The sequence below is a fragment of the Cavia porcellus genome, unplaced genomic scaffold, assembly GCF_034190915.1.
Source record: "Cavia porcellus strain 051 isolate PalLab524CR breed Dunkin Hartley unplaced genomic scaffold, mCavPor4.1 scaffold_2, whole genome shotgun sequence".
In the NCBI taxonomy this organism is placed as follows: domain Eukaryota; kingdom Metazoa; phylum Chordata; class Mammalia; order Rodentia; family Caviidae; genus Cavia; species Cavia porcellus.
In genome coordinates this window covers 37,982,232-38,002,429 of record NW_026947485.1, presented here as the reverse complement: position 1 = coordinate 38,002,429, position 20,198 = coordinate 37,982,232, and the positions used below count along the sequence as shown (strand labels likewise).

The 20,198-nt window shown below is 34.3% G+C and overlaps 1 protein-coding gene across 2 annotated transcripts in view; it reads right to left on the bottom strand.

The window, feature by feature from the left end:
• Copg2 (COPI coat complex subunit gamma 2) overlaps positions 1 to 20,198 on the bottom strand; it is a 239,418-nt gene that overhangs the window by 137,672 nt on the left and 81,548 nt on the right. For both annotated transcript variants that reach the window (XM_063240650.1, XM_063240642.1), the window contains exons 10-16: positions 14,206 to 14,339; positions 13,598 to 13,665; positions 12,109 to 12,297; positions 3,923 to 4,018; positions 3,398 to 3,641; positions 1,238 to 1,313; positions 311 to 414 (exon numbers count right to left, since the gene is read on the bottom strand). In XM_063240650.1, coding sequence (XP_063096720.1) covers positions 311 to 414; positions 1,238 to 1,313; positions 3,398 to 3,641; positions 3,923 to 4,018; positions 12,109 to 12,297; positions 13,598 to 13,665; positions 14,206 to 14,339 — 911 coding nt within the window. The remainder of the gene's footprint in view (positions 1 to 310; positions 415 to 1,237; positions 1,314 to 3,397; positions 3,642 to 3,922; positions 4,019 to 12,108; positions 12,298 to 13,597; positions 13,666 to 14,205; positions 14,340 to 20,198) is intronic.

Genomic DNA, 20,198 nt, shown 5'->3' with positions numbered 1-20,198 from the left:
CCATAAGGGAGCAATCAGGGCCTAAGAAAAAGGAAAAAGGATAGATCTATCCAAGATGAAGATCAAGAAGAATCAAGAATAAGCAGTATTCTTTGGGCTTTCTCACACTTTTAAGAAATGCTTTCTCATGGATTGTTTCATAGGTTTTCCATTATCCTCACGAAAGTTTCCCTAGAAAAAGTGCATTTAAACAAAAACTAAGCATTTGCTAGTAGAGCTAATTAATATACAAATCATCATGAGCTATTATGTTCCAAGACACCACTTGGAAAACAGAAGTATATTTGTTTATGTTCTTGGCTTCACTGACCATTGAAAATGTATGTAGCGTTCAGTGCCATCTGCCTCTGCTGTAGCACATTCAGATAGAAGGTAGCTCTGTCCCGTACTTCATCATCAGTATCCATCATACACCTGTCCAGGGGGAAAGGAACAGGCATGTTTCAGTACCCACAAAGATTTCTAATGGCTTTAACACCATACCTAAAGATCATATGGTACTATCTTTATAAAACTGCCAACACTGGCTCCTGAAGTCTCCACAAATCTTTGGAACAGTTCTGAATTACTAAAGAAAAAATGTTACTGTGAATCACAAGCACTATGTAAGCAGGCACTAAAAAATGTTAGGAAGGAATTAGAAGAGCACAATAAAATGAAATAGTTTAGAATCTATTCTTGCATCTGCAATTAATGAACTTGATGACTTAGATGTCTCTAAAAATTAAGAAATGAAAATTTTATACTTTCGAAGGATAGTAAAAGGATAAATAGCATTAAGGATCCAGTCACTATTACTGTGCAAATGCCAATTTGCTTTATTTAAACCAGACAGCCTTTGGCTTGTGATTTACCTGCTTTAATTACAAAATGCAAGCACAGAGTATTTGCTGAAGCAAGTCTTTTCCTCATCAAGTAGGAAATTATGCAGTCCATGAAAAGCTAACATTTTCACACTTGGTGTATGAATCACCTAAGATTTCTTGGAATTTAGCACCTGTTGCACAAACTGAAGTACATTTTGTCATGACTCCAAAGTCACAGAAAAATTGAAACTCAAATTTTACATGTATCTAGCACATACACAATTATTAGAAAGAAAAAAAAATGCCAGTTACTCCTGACTTACTCTATCAGCTCTACTCTTAGGCCTTACAGTACAATCTGATATGAAGATTTCACTATTTAGCCACACAGAATTCCCATTAAAAAAAAAAAAAGAAACTCTTTTACTTACCTTTGTAAGAGTACAAGGATGCTTGGGAGAAGACTCTCATTTTGAGCCCCAAATTTAGCCAAAGCACTCACAGCCGCTATTATGAAGCATAAAATGAAGCAAAATAAATACTGGCTTCTTAATCAGAAAAGCAGTCCATGTTCAAGACAGGGAAAGACTCTTGTTTTATTGAGAGTTTCTTAATTTTATTTCTTTGGTAAGCAAGTATCTGAAGGCTACAGAGAGCTCTAAATAGGAAAATCCTCCATGCACTGAGGAAGAAGGACCATGTATATTTTCTGCACGAGCTATGTCTCCACCCCACTATCTTTTATATATCTTCTGTGTGATCAAGTTCTTCTTCTTTTTTTTTTTTTTTTTTTTTTGTACTGGGAATCGAACTTATGACCTAGTGCTTGCCAGTCTGGCACTTACACTGCTGAGCTATATCTCCAGCTGGGTGATTAAGTTCTAATATAAACAACTAGCCCCAAGAATGGAAAAGAAACATTATTATTAAAATGTCTTTCATTCAACAAAGATTGTTTATTTAACTTCTATGAAGACTTGTGGTATGAGCTGAAAGATAAAAGACATGGTTTCTGACTTTAAAGAGTTACACTGCAGTAGGAAAAACAGCCAAGTAAAGAAATAATTACAACAGTGTACTAAGTCCCAAGTAGAATTATATTCTGGATGGTAAGTAAATACAGAAAAGAGAGCTTATATTAGAATTGATAGAAGAAGACAAGGAAGTGACATTTATTATTTGGGTTAAAATTGTAAGAACAAATAGTGGTAATGAGAATGAAAAAGCAGGAAAACTTAGAAGTAGAAAGAACAGTAAGTACACATATCCTCTACACAGAGCAGAAAGCACAGAATATTAACAGACCCAAGTGAGCAAGGCTGAGTGTAAAACTTGTGTTGGAGAACAAAGGAATCAAGTGAGAGACCAGAGATAAAACAGAAGTCAGGTATGGTTCAACCTCCAAGTTGTTACTGAAGGACACTAGACATGAAATGAATTTTAGTATTTTGGAAGTGTGAACAATGGACTGGATACATGTGAGACTAAGAACAGTAAGACTACTTTGGTGTCTGAAATGGATGACAGGCTAAGTCAGCATCCATACCAACAGAAACAAGAGAATGAAGAAATTCAAGGAGGCAGAACTGACAGGACTTTGCCAAAGAATGGACAGGGGTGTAAAATGGTGGAATAAATGTCTGTTTTAAGAGTTGAATGTATAACAAAGGTAGGAATATCAGTCTGAGTTAGTTTGAATTTCAGGTTGAATTTGAAGTATAATAGGAAAGACAGACATGCTAGTTTAGGAAAGACATGATGGAATGTCTTAGCATATCAACAGAGCTCTGAAAATGGTCACTAGGAAGAGTGTGTATGTCGAAATGACAAAATCCTAAGGAGAACTAATATTTTGAGGAACAAACTTTGGAAGAGAGCTCTATAAGTAGGACTGAAGAATTACAGAAAAATGTGGGTCACTATGGAAACCAAAGGAAGAAAGGATTTCATGAAGTGCTTTAGTCAACAGCACATCACATTGAGAAGTGAACAAAGGTAAGAACATTAAAGTATCCAACATAGTTTTACTATGTTAAAAGTAATTTTCTAAGTGTCAGAGGGCTTTAAAGGGAGAGGACTAAATTATGTTGAGCTAAAAAGAAAATGGAAAAGAATTTATAGAGGTACTAGTAATGGCTACTTCATCTGTGAGGGGAAAGAAAAGTAATCAGTAGTTAATGAGACACAAGGCATTATAGGAAGGTTTCCATTGAGATTTAGATCTGTTCATATGGTAAAGGTAAGCAAAGATGAGAGAGGAAGAGTTCCCTAAAAGTAGTCACACAGAAAGGAACATCCACACACCAATTCCATATACATTCATACCTAAAGCTATAACTGAAAAAATGAAGAAGCCACTATAATATTCTCATCATACTGAAAGTCAGGTGTTTGTCTCAAAGGCAAAAATCTGGATGGATACTGGAGTACAGAGGAAGAGCATATACTGTATCTGGGCTTAAGGAATGTTCCATGATTCTACCATCAAACAGATTTTGTAACTTTATACTTCCAACTTCACCACCACCTTCTTGAGTTACATATTTCAATACACCAGCAACAATGCCATTATCAATGTCTCCATGACTTACCAGCTCTGACTGCCTCATTCTCTAGGACTACCCGATTAAAAATGAAGCGAATGTACTTGGAGGGAACGGGCGTTCTGGGACCCTCTTTGCCCAACAAGTGTAGGATCTTAGTAGCCAAAACAGTATGTTCACAATCCTCAATGAATTCACAAAGGTGGGCTAGGCCTGCTTCTTTACTCTCAGGATTTTCTTCCACAATGGTGATTATGCAGTCAACAATGGCCCGCTTATAGTCAAAGCCTCCCTGGTAAAAAGAGATAAAACTGCCATTTGTTATAAAGACACCTTTTGGAGAAATGCTTGTACTCTAAGACATATGCTTGTAACATTCAAGTTTAAATTCTCTCCTTTTATTAAAAAAATAAGATTTTTTTCCTCCAAATGTGAAAACAAAGAATACTATAGCATATTTAATAATAAGGTAGTAACCAAAGTTAAAAGTATACTATTTGAAAGGCATACTGAGATGATAACATCATGAGAACTTAAGAGTAACCAGCGATGGTTAAGGAGTATTCTACCTACATCATCTCGAAGCATATTAGAGAGGAAAGTCATCATGACACTGTGCTTCCGAGGATACTTCTGACAGAGAGCACTAATTGCCTGTACAACCACCACCTGCAAAAAACCAGGAAACATTCATCTTACAATGACTATGTGACTCCCACTTATGGCACGCTGGTGCACACTTGTAATCCCAACAACTTGCACAGCTAAAGTAGGATTCCAATTTCAAGGCCGGCGTGTGCAACTTAGTTGAAACCTTGTCTCAAAATTTAAAAATAAAATTCAAAAGGGATGAGGGTATAGCTTAGGGGCAAAGCATCTCTACATTCCATCCCCACCACTGCTAACACACAGACAGACACACACAAACACAGAGCAAGGAAGAGAAGAGGAGGGAGAGAGATAGAAAAAGGAAAGAAATGCACCTTCACATCTTTAACTACTAGACACACTTTCCTCGTCATTTACTGTAAGCTAAGGAAGTACTGGAGTTGCCTGAAAGTGCAACAATGATTCATCAAATATAAGTAATGAGACCCCAAAAGAAAGTTAAAAAGCAATAGAAAAATAAAATTTATTCAAAAGATTCCAACCCTCTGACCCAAGCAAATATTCACATAAAAATTCTTAAAATGAGTAATGAATGGAATTTGAGACCATAATCATAAATGAAATACATTGCATACATGTGTAAATATTGCATTGTCTTTCTGGTCTAAGAAACTGAAAATGTAAATAAAAACATAAATGTACCATAGATATAATGAAATAATATGAAACTATTCAAAAGAAAAAGGGAAATAGGGAGGGTGGAGAAGAAAGGAAGGAAGGGAAAGAAAAAATGAGAAAAGGGTAAAACGAAAACTGAGCTTTTTGAACTCAGAGTAAAGGGCTGGGGGCTTAGCTCAGTGGCACAAGCACCTGCGGTCCTGAGTTCGATCCCCAGTACAAAAAAAAATCACTATTAAATAGAGCCAATGTATAGTAAATGTCTAGTAATCCATATTTCTCACTATAGCCATACCACCCTGAACGCACCTGACCTCGTCTGATCTTGGAAGTTAAGCAGGGTCAGGCCTGGTTAGTACTTGGATGGGAGAATGGGGAAATAGAAGGGGTTTTAAAAAGAGAGAATGGGAATAGGAAAAAAAAAAAGAGCAAACAAGATATATCAGGTACAGATACAAATTCCCCATAATGAGTGTGGTAATTATGTATCCATAAACTATACCGAAAAACTTAAATATAAAATATATATATACTTAATTCTTAAAATACATGGTAGTTTAACATATTTGTGTATGTATCAATTATTTCACAATAAATATTAAAGAGTTTAAAAGAGATTTTTGGGAAAGCTAGATTGCATTCTGCATGAATATATATTTGCTAATGAGAATAAAAAATGATATTAAAAAAGTTTGAATAGACTGATTCTCTTATAGAAAACAGAGAAAGCTACCCAAGAATGATTTGAAAAAATGATTTCTAGGGGAATGCTACCATAATTTTAAAGACCAATGTTAAGAAGTATGAAATGTATAAAATTTTACTCTACTTGTAGGTGAGAAGTTAACCTGCCACAATTTCATGGGCTCTTGGTACAAAACAAGACTGCCAAGTCAAAGATGAAAGATGGTATGGTACATTACAGCAAGAACAGTGCCCAGAGTATCAGCATTCTGGGGCTGTTTTTCTCGGTCCCAAATCCTGAAGGACAAACGCAAAGAGAGATAATACCTGGATGTACAATGCATTGCATTACAAGATAAGAGCCATGAGGCATGGAACTTGACCATTTCACCATGAGCAGCAAGCACACCTTTCCTTGGTTCTTTCTTGTTGTTTTATATTTTGAGGTAAGGTCTCACTCTGTAGCAGACTGGCCTTGAACTCACTATGTGGCCCAGGCTGGTCTTACAGGTATGTGCCACCATGCCCAGCCACTTTCCTTGATTCTTAAGGAAAATATTAGTAGGCTAGATAATAAGCACACTTGTTTTTTGCTCCCAAGGGCACTAGAAGGAAATGTGCCCTTTACTTTAGAAGGAGACATTATCTTCTAAGGTTGGAAGATATCTTTTATTACACAGAGGGAACAAAAGGGGAAAAGTAGGAAACAAAGGGCAGTTAGTATATAACTAGCAAGATGTGCAAAACACAAACATACCCAAGGGGAACTGAGACTGGACTCCCAACAACCATCAAGCACCAAATCTATGAATGATACACTGTTTCAGAGAATAAAAAAGTGAAAGAAAATGTCCATAATCTTTTAATGAAGTAATGGTACCTAAACCTAATAAAGACAGCATATGTACACAGAAAGAAAAACTATAGACTGAAATAATTTATAAACATGAATGTAAAAATTCTAATATATTAGGTAACGGACTCTATTGTTACACAAAGAAAGTAACAAATCATAATCAATTGAGATTTATATCAAGAATACAAGGATGGTTTACTATTAGAAAACTGATTAATATAAATCATCTTATTAGTCTAAAGAAAAAAACTATGAATATATCCAAAATACTGAAATACTGAAAAGCCTTTGATAAAATTGAAGTCATTCCTAACAAAAATTCTTCAAAAATAGGAATGTATAAATATAGCCATAATATAAATATAGACTTCAATTCTGATGCCAACACATTACTTCATAGGGCAACCCAAGAGGCATTCCCATGAATGTCAGAAGTACTATGAGGACACCACTGCCTCCATTATTATTTAACAGTATCCTGGAGATATTAACCAATGCAATTAAGCAAGAGAAAACAATTAGAGGCACAGAAAATTGAAAAGACAAAACTATATTTTAAGATGACATGACAGAATAATGAAAGCCTCAGAGAATCAATAATATAACTATTCAACAAAAATAATTCAGATAGCAGGATATAAAATTAACATATGAAAATTTCAGTATTTATATACATGAATAATAACTAGTTAGAAAATATAATGGCCTAGAAGGGGGAGGGAGGTTAGAATAACAGGTACCAAAACACAACTCCAGTATTCTACAGAATGGTAGGTGACTAGTTCATAATAACCTATTACATATTTTATAAAGAACTAGAAGAGGAGCTCAAAAGCTCCACAGATAAAGAAATGTTACGGAGTGGGCCAATTACCCTAACTGGTCCATGCTATACATATGTGTTGAAATTTGACACTGTGTTTCTTAAATATGTACAGTAATTACATACTACACAAATAATTTAAAAATTTATCGGAACAACAAAAAGAAAATATTTAAGAACAAGCATTTAGAAAACATTAAAAACATACATAAAAATTCTTGAAAGACACAAAAGTAGGTCTGAACAGTTGAAAAGACATCCTTGTTCTTGGTTATACTTTGTCAACATGATAAAGATGGCTGCTGCTCACTACACTAACTTATACATTTAATGTGATCCCAATAAAAATTCCAGTGAGATTTTTCATTAAATTAGAAAACTGATACTACAATTCATAATGAAAATAAAGATGCAATAATAATAATACTCAGGAAAACAATAAAAATAAAGAGCTGTAATGGAGGGACTAACAGATGTTAATACCATCTACAAAGCTCCCACATTTAAAAGTGTATGGCAATGAAATATAAGTAGATAAAACCAACAGAACAGAAAGCCCAGAAATAGATCCAATGCATATGGAACTTTTACTGTATGAGAAGGATGGTATCTCACATCACTGGGGTAAAGATGGCCTTTTGAATAAAATTTGAGGAGCAACTGAATAGTTATGGGGAAAGGAAAAGATCAGATCTGTTTCTCACACCATATGCAATAATAAAAATCTAATAAAGTAGGGATATAAATATAAAATATGAAACTATAAGTGCAGTACAAAAAAACATGGGGTGAATTCCTACATAATCTTAAGGGAAAGGCTAACAATGACTGACAAGATAAGCACAATAAAAGACTGACAAATTTGACTACATAAAAAATCACAATAAAAACCAAAATACAAATGACAAACAGGGAGAAAATATCCATAATATGTTTCACAGATAAAGAGCTAATATCGCTGGGCACGGTGGTGCACTCCTGTAATCCCAGTACTGGGGAGGCTGAGGCAGGAGGATCATTGCAAGTTTGAGACCAGCCTGGGCTACAAAGTGAGTGGAAGGCCAGTCTGAACCACAGAGCAAGACCTTGTCTCAAAAAGACAAAAAATAAATAAAATAAAATAAATAAAATGCCAATATTGATTTGGTCAGGAAACCAAATAAAAAAACTAAATGCATATGGAACTTACAAATGAGAAAATAGAAAAATCTCCTAACTTTTAAAAGTACATAATGATGTTTAACTTCCCTCATAATAACAGAAATTCAAAATTACATTGAAATACCTTCTCATCCAGAAGGTCAGCAAACTTTCAAAAGCTTAAAAAGAAAAATCACACTATTGGTGAAACTGTGGGGTAAGGGACAGTTTCCAACACTGCTGGTAGAATTCAGCACTCTTCCAAAACTACCTGTTATTTACCCTTCATATGGGGTTGAAGGAATTTACCCCGAGGATACACCTGCATGTTTTGGAAAACAAAAACAAAAACCATGCACAGGGGCATCCACTAGCTTTGTCTGCAACTGGAAATACTGCAATTTACCTGAACCAGAAACTGATTCGATAGGCTATATTATATACACCTGCTGGGGTACTAGGTTGCTACAAATAAAAATAAGGAATATCAGCTGATTTTTAGGTTAAAGAAAGAATTCTATAAAAGAAATGGTATTTTGTTGTTATGTCCTCTTTTAATCTCCTTTTAAAAAATTTTTTAATTAAAAAAAAGAGATGGTATCTTAGTGTAGTTTTGCTACATATGGTATGCTATTTTTCATATACAATAAAAGACAAAGTAATAAACATGCATGTATCTCTTAGCCTTATTAAAACATCCACCAAAAAAGTAAACCTGAAATTAACACACTTGTCTGCTTATGGTTGAAGGAAGTGACATTTTAAAAAATATACTTCTTTGTATACCTATGATTTTTGAAGGCATTATAATATTCGCCACATAAAAAATTAAACTGAATCTTAAAATGGGAAAGGGAAAAATTCCAAAACTTAAATCAACCTGAAAGAAATGACCCTATCTATATTACACAAAGATTTACAAACCTGCACTGTAGAACAAAAGAATGGGAAAAAAACATTCAAATATCTTAGTATTCCATTCTATATGTGCAAATTTAAATCAATTCAGACCAATTGTGAGATAGATAGACAGATATACCACAGCAATAACTCTCACTGAAATATTATGCTTGACTATTATTTCACTTGGATTTCACAGTAATCCCATGACATAAATATTATCATTATCTTCACAGTACAGTTAAGGAACCTGAGACAGCAGGAGTTTACATGATTTACCTTAGGTCACATATCTAATAAGAGATAGAATCAGGATTTTAAATCCAGGAATTTTGATTCTATGGGTTAGCTTGACATTTAAAATGAATCTAATAAAATAAATGAATCATTTTAAATGAATCTAATAAAATAAAAAATAAAATGGACCCTGTGTATACATTTCTATTGGAAATATCTTTAGGAGTGAACCTGGTAGGTCATAGGATATGCATGTGTTTGGCTTTAGTAAATACTGCCAGTTTTCCAAAATGTCTGTAATCATTTACATTTCCAATCATTGTATGAAAGTTTTGATTTTTATCATTGTTATTTGCTGACTTTTTCATTTTCACCTTTCTAATAACTACATTAATTACAATTTTAATTGTTTTCTTAATACTTATAAATTTTTCGTATGTTCATGGTTATTTGAATATCCTTTATCATACACAGTCTAAGATTTTGTACCTTATCTTATTCTTTTTTCTTTTTTGACTTAAGAGTTCTTTTATAACATTCTTAAGTTGAAACTTTTAACGCTAATCTGTGTATGTATTGCAAGCTCTTCCATTTTGTGGCTTGTTTTTTCGTATGTTTTATGTTCTTTTGTTTTTGTTTTGGTAAGTGGAAATTCTTTAATCACATCTAATTTATCAAAATGTCCTTTGTTCATATTTTTAAACTATTTTTCTTAGACCAGGGTCATGAAAATGTTTTAAGTTTTCTTCTGAAATGTTTACTATTTTGCTTTGCAAATTTAGGACTGCAATTCACTTGGAACTGATTTCAATGCATGGGCTAGGACTTACTTTTTTTCCAACTGACTAACTTTTATAATGTTTTAATAACATTTTTATCTCAACTAAGACAATGAATATCTGAACACAAAGATGTCAAAACAAGAAGCCAGAGTCTTAAGCAGACCCTCCTAAGAAAGGATAAAAACATCAAAGTGTTAAGGAGCAGATACAGAAATAGCATTGACGCATTTAAAACTAGAAAATTGAGTTTTTGGTCTTAACTCACTAGCTCACTATGTGACTTTAGTAGGAAAGCCAGTCACCTTTCAGTGCTGTATTTTCCACCACTAACAAAACAGCAGTCTGAATAATATTTATTTTAGAGAATCTAAGAGACAGAGGAATATATTCTCTATGAACATGAAGATTTACACTGACAAGTTTTTCAGTGACACACTCTTTAATATAACTCAAACTTTAGGATGTATCCCTGACTCATTAAGCTTGTTTCCCAACAATTATGTACTTTACCTTATTTCCCCTTAGAAGGGAATTGGGGAAAAATTGGGAAACACTTCTGAAATGATTTTTAAAAACTCTTACAACCTTTGTCATACTACTACTTATTATAAGTATACATTTAATAAACCATTATAAAAAGAAATTCCTCTTCATGTACCATATAACTTCTAAAAAGAGAACTCTCAGTCTGTGAAATTTCTGTATGCTCCCTCACTCTTAGTTATATCCCATTCTTCCTTCTCAGAGATGATCACTCTCCTGAATATCTTTACCATTATTCTTGCTTTTCTTCAGTTTACCAAACATATTCACAAGCAGTATATATGGTTTAGCGCTGCTTGTTTTTTAGTACTCATATGAATGTTACCATGTTGTATAAAATCTGCACTTTGATTAATATGATATTTGCAAAATTGAACATATATCATTGAAATGATCAAAAATGTAACTGTAGGTTTCTTTTCTTTCTGCTCCTCCTCCTCATTTTGGTGTATATAAATGTTTTAAATTTCTAAAGCTGAAGCCAGTAAACTACAGTCCAATCTTGTGTGCATACCACTTTTGAAGTTATTAAGAAAAAAAGAAGCATACACAACAGAAAATGGAGGGGCCCAGAAAGCCTAAAATTTATTTTATAGTCCTTTAGAGATGTTTGCCAATTCCTATTTTAAAACATCATTCTTATCAAGCCTGCTTTTCCCATAGTCCCAGTTTATTTTACAAACAGCTGCAAAACAACTTTCATAACTTTCAAAGATCCCCAAGGATAAACAAATGTACCCATATATAGGCTAGGTTTATTTTTTAAGACTTAAAATGTACCAAGTACAGAGTAACAGGGCCAATTATCCTAGATGGCAGAGAATAAAACAATAGAAATTTTTCTATTTTCATTCTTTGAACTGAAATTTATTATTCTTTTGATTATCTCTAACATACTAGACCTATTCTACACTGCCGAAGGAGTACTAGTTAATTTAATAAGTCAAGAAAAAAGGAAAGGCACTTGGATTAGAAATAAAGAAGAAAAACTGTCAAGTACACAGAAAATGATTATTTATACAGATAACGTTAAAGAACTTATTTAACAATAATTAGAACCAGTAAGACAATTCAGCAAGGTCACAGGATCCCATATTACTGGAAAAATTTTAAAAGAGATTTGTATATACTATGAATAAACAATCACTTAGCTGTGTACTTTTCAGACAAACATGCAAAAGCATTCTGAAGGAGAAAGTGTTTCAATAAATTTTATTGGAAAAACTGGTTATCAATAAAAAAAACACTAAACTTATCACACAAACATTGATTCCACATGGATCATAGACCAAAATGTAAAAACTAAACCCACAAAGCATTTAAAAGAAAACATGAGAAAAGACCTTTATGACTTGGAGGTAAAGGTATTTTAGATAGAACACAGCACTAATTATAAAAAAATTAGACTTTCTAAAAATTTAAAATTTTTTCTCTTCAAAAGATACCATCAAAAAAAGAAATAGGCAAGCCTTAGGAAGAAAACGTGATCAAGTTTAAAAACACTTACCTTGAACTCATCTGAAATTTCAGACACAAAAGAAGATATCTGCTTCATAAGCCTGTCTACACTGCTTTCACTTCCTGTTTTGAGCAGTGTAGTAATGGCTAAGGTAGCAATACTTCTGTTTGAGTCTGTGATTAAGTTTTCTAAGTCCAGATTACAGGCAGTAACAGCAGAAGGGTGTTTCATTGCCACCTTGTGGAAGGGCAAGACAACAGAAAAAGTAAGCATACTACTATTGCTACAGATCAAAACTTAAATTTTAATTAAGTGGCGCCCAAAGGATAGGTTAAATGTAACTGTTTTTAAGTAACAAGGTTTATCAGTAGATAAGTTATTATTAGATAAGTTATACTACAGTGTAGTATAACCTTCAGAAAAATATCACAATCTGTTTATTATAGACCTTAATTTCTTATAGCACAGTATGTCTATTCTACCAGATGTTAGAATCTCTGAGACAGGACCTACAGGGTAACACTGCTCCATTAACACTGCTAGTAGCAGATAGAAAACATTTCTGTAATTAATAGGCTTTTGTGTGTGTGTAGGTGTGCTAGGCATGCACGCTAAGCTACTGCACCAGTCCTATAGCACTCTAGCCCTACTTCTGTAATAATGTAAAACTGGATGGCACTGGCCACAGATGGTGCTGCAATTCTTAAGCTCTCTCACTGATGCTGATGGTACCCTGCCTCATCCCATCCTACACTGGTAAAGAATTCCTAACCTATGATCCTGAAAGCATGGTAACACCTTGAAATGCAGGTCATAATAATACTGAAATACATAATGAAATCATATCGAAATATGGCCCATGATAATGAAAAAAGTCTTCACTTATCCACCTGGTAGGACAGTCACAGGTTTTGTGCAGAAATGTAGTGTGTCTTTGTGATGAGGTGCTTGCTGTTCCTGGCTCCCAGAGCTGATCAGTATCAAAATAGAGAGCACCGCATTGCCTTTTCAAAATTCACAAAAACCTGAATTCTGAGACACATTTGGCTGGTCTTAAGATTACAAATGAAAGACAGAAATGTTCAGTGTCTGCACTAATATGATATTTATTAATTAATTATATATGGCTATGAGGACAGAAAATGTGATTAGATTGGCTAAGGACCTGATTTTTTGTTGTTGGTGGTGCCAGAGATTAAACTCACGACCCTGTGTTTGCCAAGCAGGCACTTATGCCGCTGAGCTAAACCCCTGGCCCTGAAACTAAACTTTTTACTTAATTTTAATTAACTTCAATACCACTTGTGGTGAACGTATTGCACAGTGCAGTTCTTGAACATACAGTATTTAGAAGTCAGAAGTGAAGTTATAATTTTATGTCAAATATTAGTAAAAATGGCCATAACTAAGCCCACAAATACAAATGACATATTATAGAGGTGACGCCCACAAATCATATATACTAACCTTAAAGAAAAAACCAAGTGCTTTACATTTAATGTTATATCAAAATTCACAGTTAGCAAAGAGATCCTACCTTATTCAAGGTCCTCACAGCTGCATATCTCAAGGCTGGCTTAGGAGAACTACAGAAAAGTTGAAGAACTGAAAAAAAAAAAACACAAAAACTTCTATAAATATTGTTCATTTTATCATATATCACTATGAACCAGCCAGTTGAAAATACATAATGAATCATTTAAAATATGTACAAGAAATTAGATCACAGCATCAACAATTTACATTATAACTATGTCACCAAAAATAGAAAAGATACTTTTTGTTCAGCTACAAAACTTTATAATAATAGAAAGTAAAGTTTGCTCCTTTTTCTAAGGGTTAGTCTACCCATTAATATATGAATATAAATGATAGAACTATTGATAGTTATAATACTGCGCTTTCTAAACACTAAAGAAAACTAAAGACATTACAGTTATTTGTCTTCTATTCTTTAAAAGTTTCATATGGGGAAACAGAAACTTGAAAAAAAGAAATACAGAACAACTGAAATCACCTACATATATGCTATCAAAACGCAAAGGGTATACATACAGAGCTAAGTTTCAAAACTCATTCTCAATTCCACAAAACAATCAAACTTAAGAACACAAACAAAAGCCAGTCAGCAAATATTCAACCAACCTGAGACCGCAGGTGCCAACTCTCTTGCAGTACAGTTAGGAAGATGGATAATAGCAGATGCAGCTTCATAAATAACCATTTCATGTTTATTTCGCAAGCAGCTTTCAATGAAATCAAAGAGAGGACTTTCATGGCTGTCAACAAATGCATATGTGATTATGTAGATATTGAACAGACAACACACATAGTGGTTAAAAGCACAACAAACCGAGATTCACTTACAATAGTAGGTAAAGGATTGCTGAAAATTCATTTCTCCAAAAAGCAACAACAAAACATTTCCAAGAACAAGTTTTTTCAATTGTAGAAATTCAACTTGCAACAATTCTATAAGCATTTAGTGAAGAAAAAAATTTCTTGGTAAAAACAATGAGCTTTCTAGTGTTAAATCCGCCCTATTCCCAGTTTTCTTTCCTTTCCTCCTTTTTCCATTGTAGCATTAAAAACCAGCAGACTCAGAACCACAGAAGCTGTGAAAGCCAGCAGCCTAGCAAACCTGGCTTAACATCAGAAAGGCAATTCAGTTTACACATTTCATTAATAGTATAAAGGATGAAAATGATACAGTCATGTTTTTGACAAAAAATTATCATATGTATAAAGTATCATAATAGTAAAGTATGGCTCATACACAGGGATAAAACAGTCCTGAAATTATGTCTAAAAAAGAAATTACACCTATGGAAGCCCAGATATCGCACTTAATAGGAAAAAACTTTACATCAGCTAATACGAATATATTTGAAGAACTAAAGCATATCATGTACTAAATATTTAAAGGAAAGGATCACAAATTCAAGCCCAGTCTGAATGGCTTGGCAAGTTAACAAGACCCTGGCTCAAAAAATAAAAAATAAAGAACAAGGAGGGAAGAGCTGGGGCCATAGCCCGCTGTGAAGGCCCTGGATCCAATCTCTAATACTGAAGAAAAAAAAAGTGTAACAATGTCTCATCAAACAGAGACTATTGATAATGACATATGAACGACTTTTCAAAAAAAGAAATCAAGTAAAAATTTCAAACTTGGAAAGTACAATGACAAGAAAGACATTCAAAAGCAGATTTGCATTAGCAGATGAAAGAACCAGTAAAGTCGAAGATAGGCTAACTGAGAAAAACCAGCCAATGAAAATAAAAAAGGGAAGAAAAGTTCAGGTTTAAAATCAGGAACTAAATTCATGTTGTATACTCAATTAATAACATAAAGCATGAAAACCACATAATCATCTTATAGGCAGAAAAAGCATATAAAATTGATAAAATAAACATGTCTTTTATACTGAAAACTACATGAAGAAATAGTCTCTGAACTTCTATGATCTAGAACTCTATACTATCAAAATGGAGATTTTCCCACATAAATTTGTTTTAAATAAATCTGTTCTATTCAGTACAGTTCTTAGCAAAATGCCAGCGGGGTTTCTGTTTTGGAAATTCAGATTTGATCCTAAAAGTTACACAGATATGCAAAAACCTAAAGTACTCAAAACAATTCTGAACGACTGGTATTTTCCAATTTCAAACTTACTATATAAAGCTTTATAATCAAGATAAGTTGCACAGAATAAGAACAGATACTTGTATCAAATGAACAGAACTGGGTGTTCCACTGCATTTATGGTCAGCTGACTCAAAATGGATGCAAGACAATTCAAAACAGAAAGGATGGTTTTACCAACTGGTGCTGGGAAAACTGAGTATGTATATTTATTTTAAATTAACTTATATCTTCATATCCTCATACACAAAATTAACCCAACACACACTGTAACGCTAAATGTAAAAGCTAAAACTATTAAACTTCTATAAGAAAATGTTGATGAAGTCTTTCTAACTTTGAATCAGACAATTCTTAAATATGACACCAACAGTACAATCCCCCCCCCAAAATATTTCAAAATCAATCATCAAATTTAAAACCTTCACACTTTAACAGAATACTACAAGGAAATAAAACAAAGGAACAAAATATATGTCATATTTTATTAAAACTTTTTGTGTCAGTATCTAGAGTAATGGTGGCAAACCTACGGCACATGTGCTACAGCAAACTGTTTTTTATCATTGCAAACTCTAAAAGGTTTGCCATCACTGGTCTTTAGTTTTCTTAAAAAAGAAAATTTGGGGGAGGGGGGACAAGGCTTTGTTATCGAACTACCCAGGTAATTATCTATTTGCTTTAAGGACTTGTATCTAGAACATGTAAGGAAGCCTTTCTATTCAAACAATCCAATTAAAAAATGGGCAAAAGACTTGAATTATCTCCAATGGGGGGAAAAATAAGACAAGCTAATAAGCACTTGAAAAGAAATACAATAATTAGTCGTTAAACAAATATACACCAGCACTCAGGAGGCTGAGACAGGAGGATTTTTGTAAGTTTAAGACCCAGTTTAGTCTGAGCAACAAAGTGAGCTCAAGGCAAGCCTGAACTGCACAGGGAGTCTGTGTAACAAAAAGACAAAAAAAGCAAATATACATTAGAACCAGAATGAAACCACTACATACCCACTAGAATGTCTACTACTCAAAGCAAAGCAAAGCAAAGCAAAACAAAAAGCCATCAAATACACACTGTTTGAAACTGGAACTCTCAGACACAATGTAAAATGGTATGGCTCCCTTGGAAAACAGTTTGTCAGTTTCTATAAAAGTTAAGCATAGCATATGACTCAGCTTATTGCATTTACAGAAATCTGCCCAAGAGAATGGTAAAATATATGTCCAAACAAGTATTTGTATGTGACTGTTCACAGTAGTATTATTTATAATATTCAGAAATGGAAATAGCCCAAATGTCTATCCTTGCATATCATGGGATATTATTCAGTCATAGAAAAGAATAAAGTATTGATGCAAGCTACAATACAGTGAACCTCAAAAACATTATGCTACTTCCAGAAGAACATGGCGGATAGATAGCAGCAGCTACGGAAGCTCTCTGAGATACCCCGCTTAAAATCAGGAATGGTGCGGTACGAGGAGTCCTAAGCAAGGCAAGATACACCCTGCCGACCCAGGAATGAACTAAGCTAAGAGAAACCAACTGGAAATCCAATCCTGGTGCTATAACAGGAACAGATAAAATCTCAGCGTGGAAGCTAGAACGTGCACCACTGGAAGCCACAATTAGAACTTCTTGCTGCTGCTACTGCGGCCAAATCTGCAGGGCAGGGAGAGAGACGCGCGAAAGCTCTGAGAGCGGGAATCTGTGAACAGAGTTGAGGGTAGGACTAGCAGGGAGCCCTACATCAACTTGTGGTGAGTGAGCAGAACGGGGACCCTTTCATAGAGTAGGAGGCTCCAGCAAAGGACATACTGGGACCAGGCAGACTTGCTGGAACAGGGCACTGCAGAGACATTAGTTGCATATTCCTCTCTCAAGTGGGATTGGTGGGGGGTGCCTGGCCTGTGTGATGCTGCTGATTAAGACACAGTAGTCTTGCCCAAACCAGGTCCCAGCGCCTGGAGGTGCACCCTAGAGGTGAAGCCTTCAGTAGGTTGACCTGGAGGGGCGGGCCCAGCAGAGGCTGCCCAGGTCTGTGTCTCCCTAGTACAATGCAGTGTGCAGGAACACCTAGCTGGTGCAATTCAAACAAACTGTAACCGACAAAGACAAAAAAATTGGGCCTCCTACATTGGCTTGTATGGAAGGAACAAAAAGTATGGGAAGAGGAAGCAGCAAGAAAGGGTCCTCAGTCCCCAATCCTGAGAACATTGGTACAGGAAAGGGAAACGCAAAGGAAGACAGAAAACATGCAATATCAGACATGGCACCAATAGACATAAAGTGATATCTCTAGAGCCTCATAGGCGAGTTTAAAAATGAAGCATTTAATGAAATAAAGCAAGATATAAGTAGAATAGTTAGAGAAATGCTAAGCACTGCCCCCCAAAAAACAGATGGTGGAATGGAAGAACAGAAAAAAGGGCAGAATTGTTTGATGGAGAAAATAGAGAAAACATAGAATACGAGAAGCAGGTTCAAAGAGATTACCAGGAAACTAAAAACTCTATCGAAAGCTGGCATAACCACTTGAAAGAAACTAAGGATAGATTATCTGAACTGGAGGGCAGATTTGTAATGTGGTAGCATGAAATGAAAAACTTCTTAAAAATAACAAGAAAACAAACAGCAATAATACAAAGGCTAGAAGATGGTAAGAGGATCTATAACTTAAGAATTAAGAACATAAAAGAAGTAGGGACACAAACAAATGGACTACAAAAGCTATTCACATAAATAATCCAAGAGAATTTCTCTAATTTAGCAAAAGGTAAAGATACTCAGATGTATGAGGCATACAGGACCCCAGCCACCTACAACACAAACAGAGCTACACCCAGGCATATAATAATCAAAATTCCAGAAATTCAATATAAGAACAGAATACTAAGCCATCAGAGACAAGAAACAGATCACTTACAAGGGAACACCCATCAGAATTACAGCAGACTTCTTGGCACAAACCATCAAATCACAAAGAGCGTTGGGGGGGGAATAATTCAAGCTTTGAAAGATAACAACCTCTAGCCAAGACTGATATATCCTGCACAACTCTCCCTAGAAATTGATGGAAAAACAAGGTGCTTCCAGGATAAAGAGGAACTGGGGAATTTGCAACCACCAATTCAACTCTACAGAGAATACTGCAGGATATTCTAAAAAAGGAAAATACCAAGACTTCAGAAACAGTGGCAGAGAGGCCACAATGAATGGAGCAGAAAGTGAAATGAGGAGGACAAACTGACAACAAACGACAGAAAAAGAGCTCAACAGAAATGAGGCAGAGAAGACTGGATGGTAGGAACAGCTATTTTGGAGAAAACAAGACATCATAATAGCTAGTGCTGATTTAGTATCATCTTGCTTTGAAGTCCCATCAAGCTTTTATTCTTCTGTCTACATCGGTCTTAACAGGTTGTATCTTATTGTATTTTATTATATGTGATAATATAAGCAAAAACTTTTGTAGACAAGGAGATTATACAGAAACCATTGTTCATTTTCTGATAGTTGATTCTAAATATCCTGTAATACTGTCATTTCCTTGAATGGTTTTACATTGTCTTGATATGTTTGGTGCTACAGTATACGAAATTATACTCAAAGATTTCAAGGAAAGAGACATTATGGTAACTACTTTTATGTCAGGATATCTTGTGGTGAAAAACTATTTTGCTTAAATGGTTTTGCTTTGACCTGCGCTGTTTTGTTGTTATGCCCTCTTTTATCTCAGTCTCCTTTTTTTTCAATTATTTGATTTTTTATTTTTATCTTTTTAATTAAGGGAAAAATAAAAAAAGCAGGATACATTATAGTAACCCACTTTGATTTCCTATTAACTTGATTTGAAACCCTGTATAGCCCTCACCATCTTGCTTTGACTGATTTTCCTCTATTCTGCTTTGCTTGATAGTACCAAGTTCGAAAGTATAGGCAACACTATACTAACTGTAAAGACAGTAAGATTCATTATGATGCCCATTCCGGTTGACTATTATCTTCTTTTAAAGTCCTGTAATGTGTCCAATGTTTTGGTTTTATTCTTTACTGTTTTGTTCAATTTTATTATAACTGATGATATAGGCAATTCTTTTTACGATAGCAAGAGGCAGTATGGTAACCATTGTTGATCACCTAGTATTTTGTTTTTACATTATCTATTATGTCCATCCTTTTGATTTGACTGACTCTGTTCTATTATGTCACATTTGGTTTTACTCTCTCCAAAAAAAAGTAATAAGAACTGTGGGAATAATAAAACCCAAAATGTTTAATTGTCATTGTACAACAGAAAGAAAAAGAAAGTGCTCTAAAGAATATAACTGCATATATATTTAAGTGTATAAGATAGATAACCATATTACTGAGTTTTGTTGGATCATTGAACAAAACTGTTTCCAGTCTCACTGTTTGAAAGTCCACTTTATATGCTTTAATTTTGTAACTTGAACAACTATTTCTAAGATAACAATATGTAATCTATTAA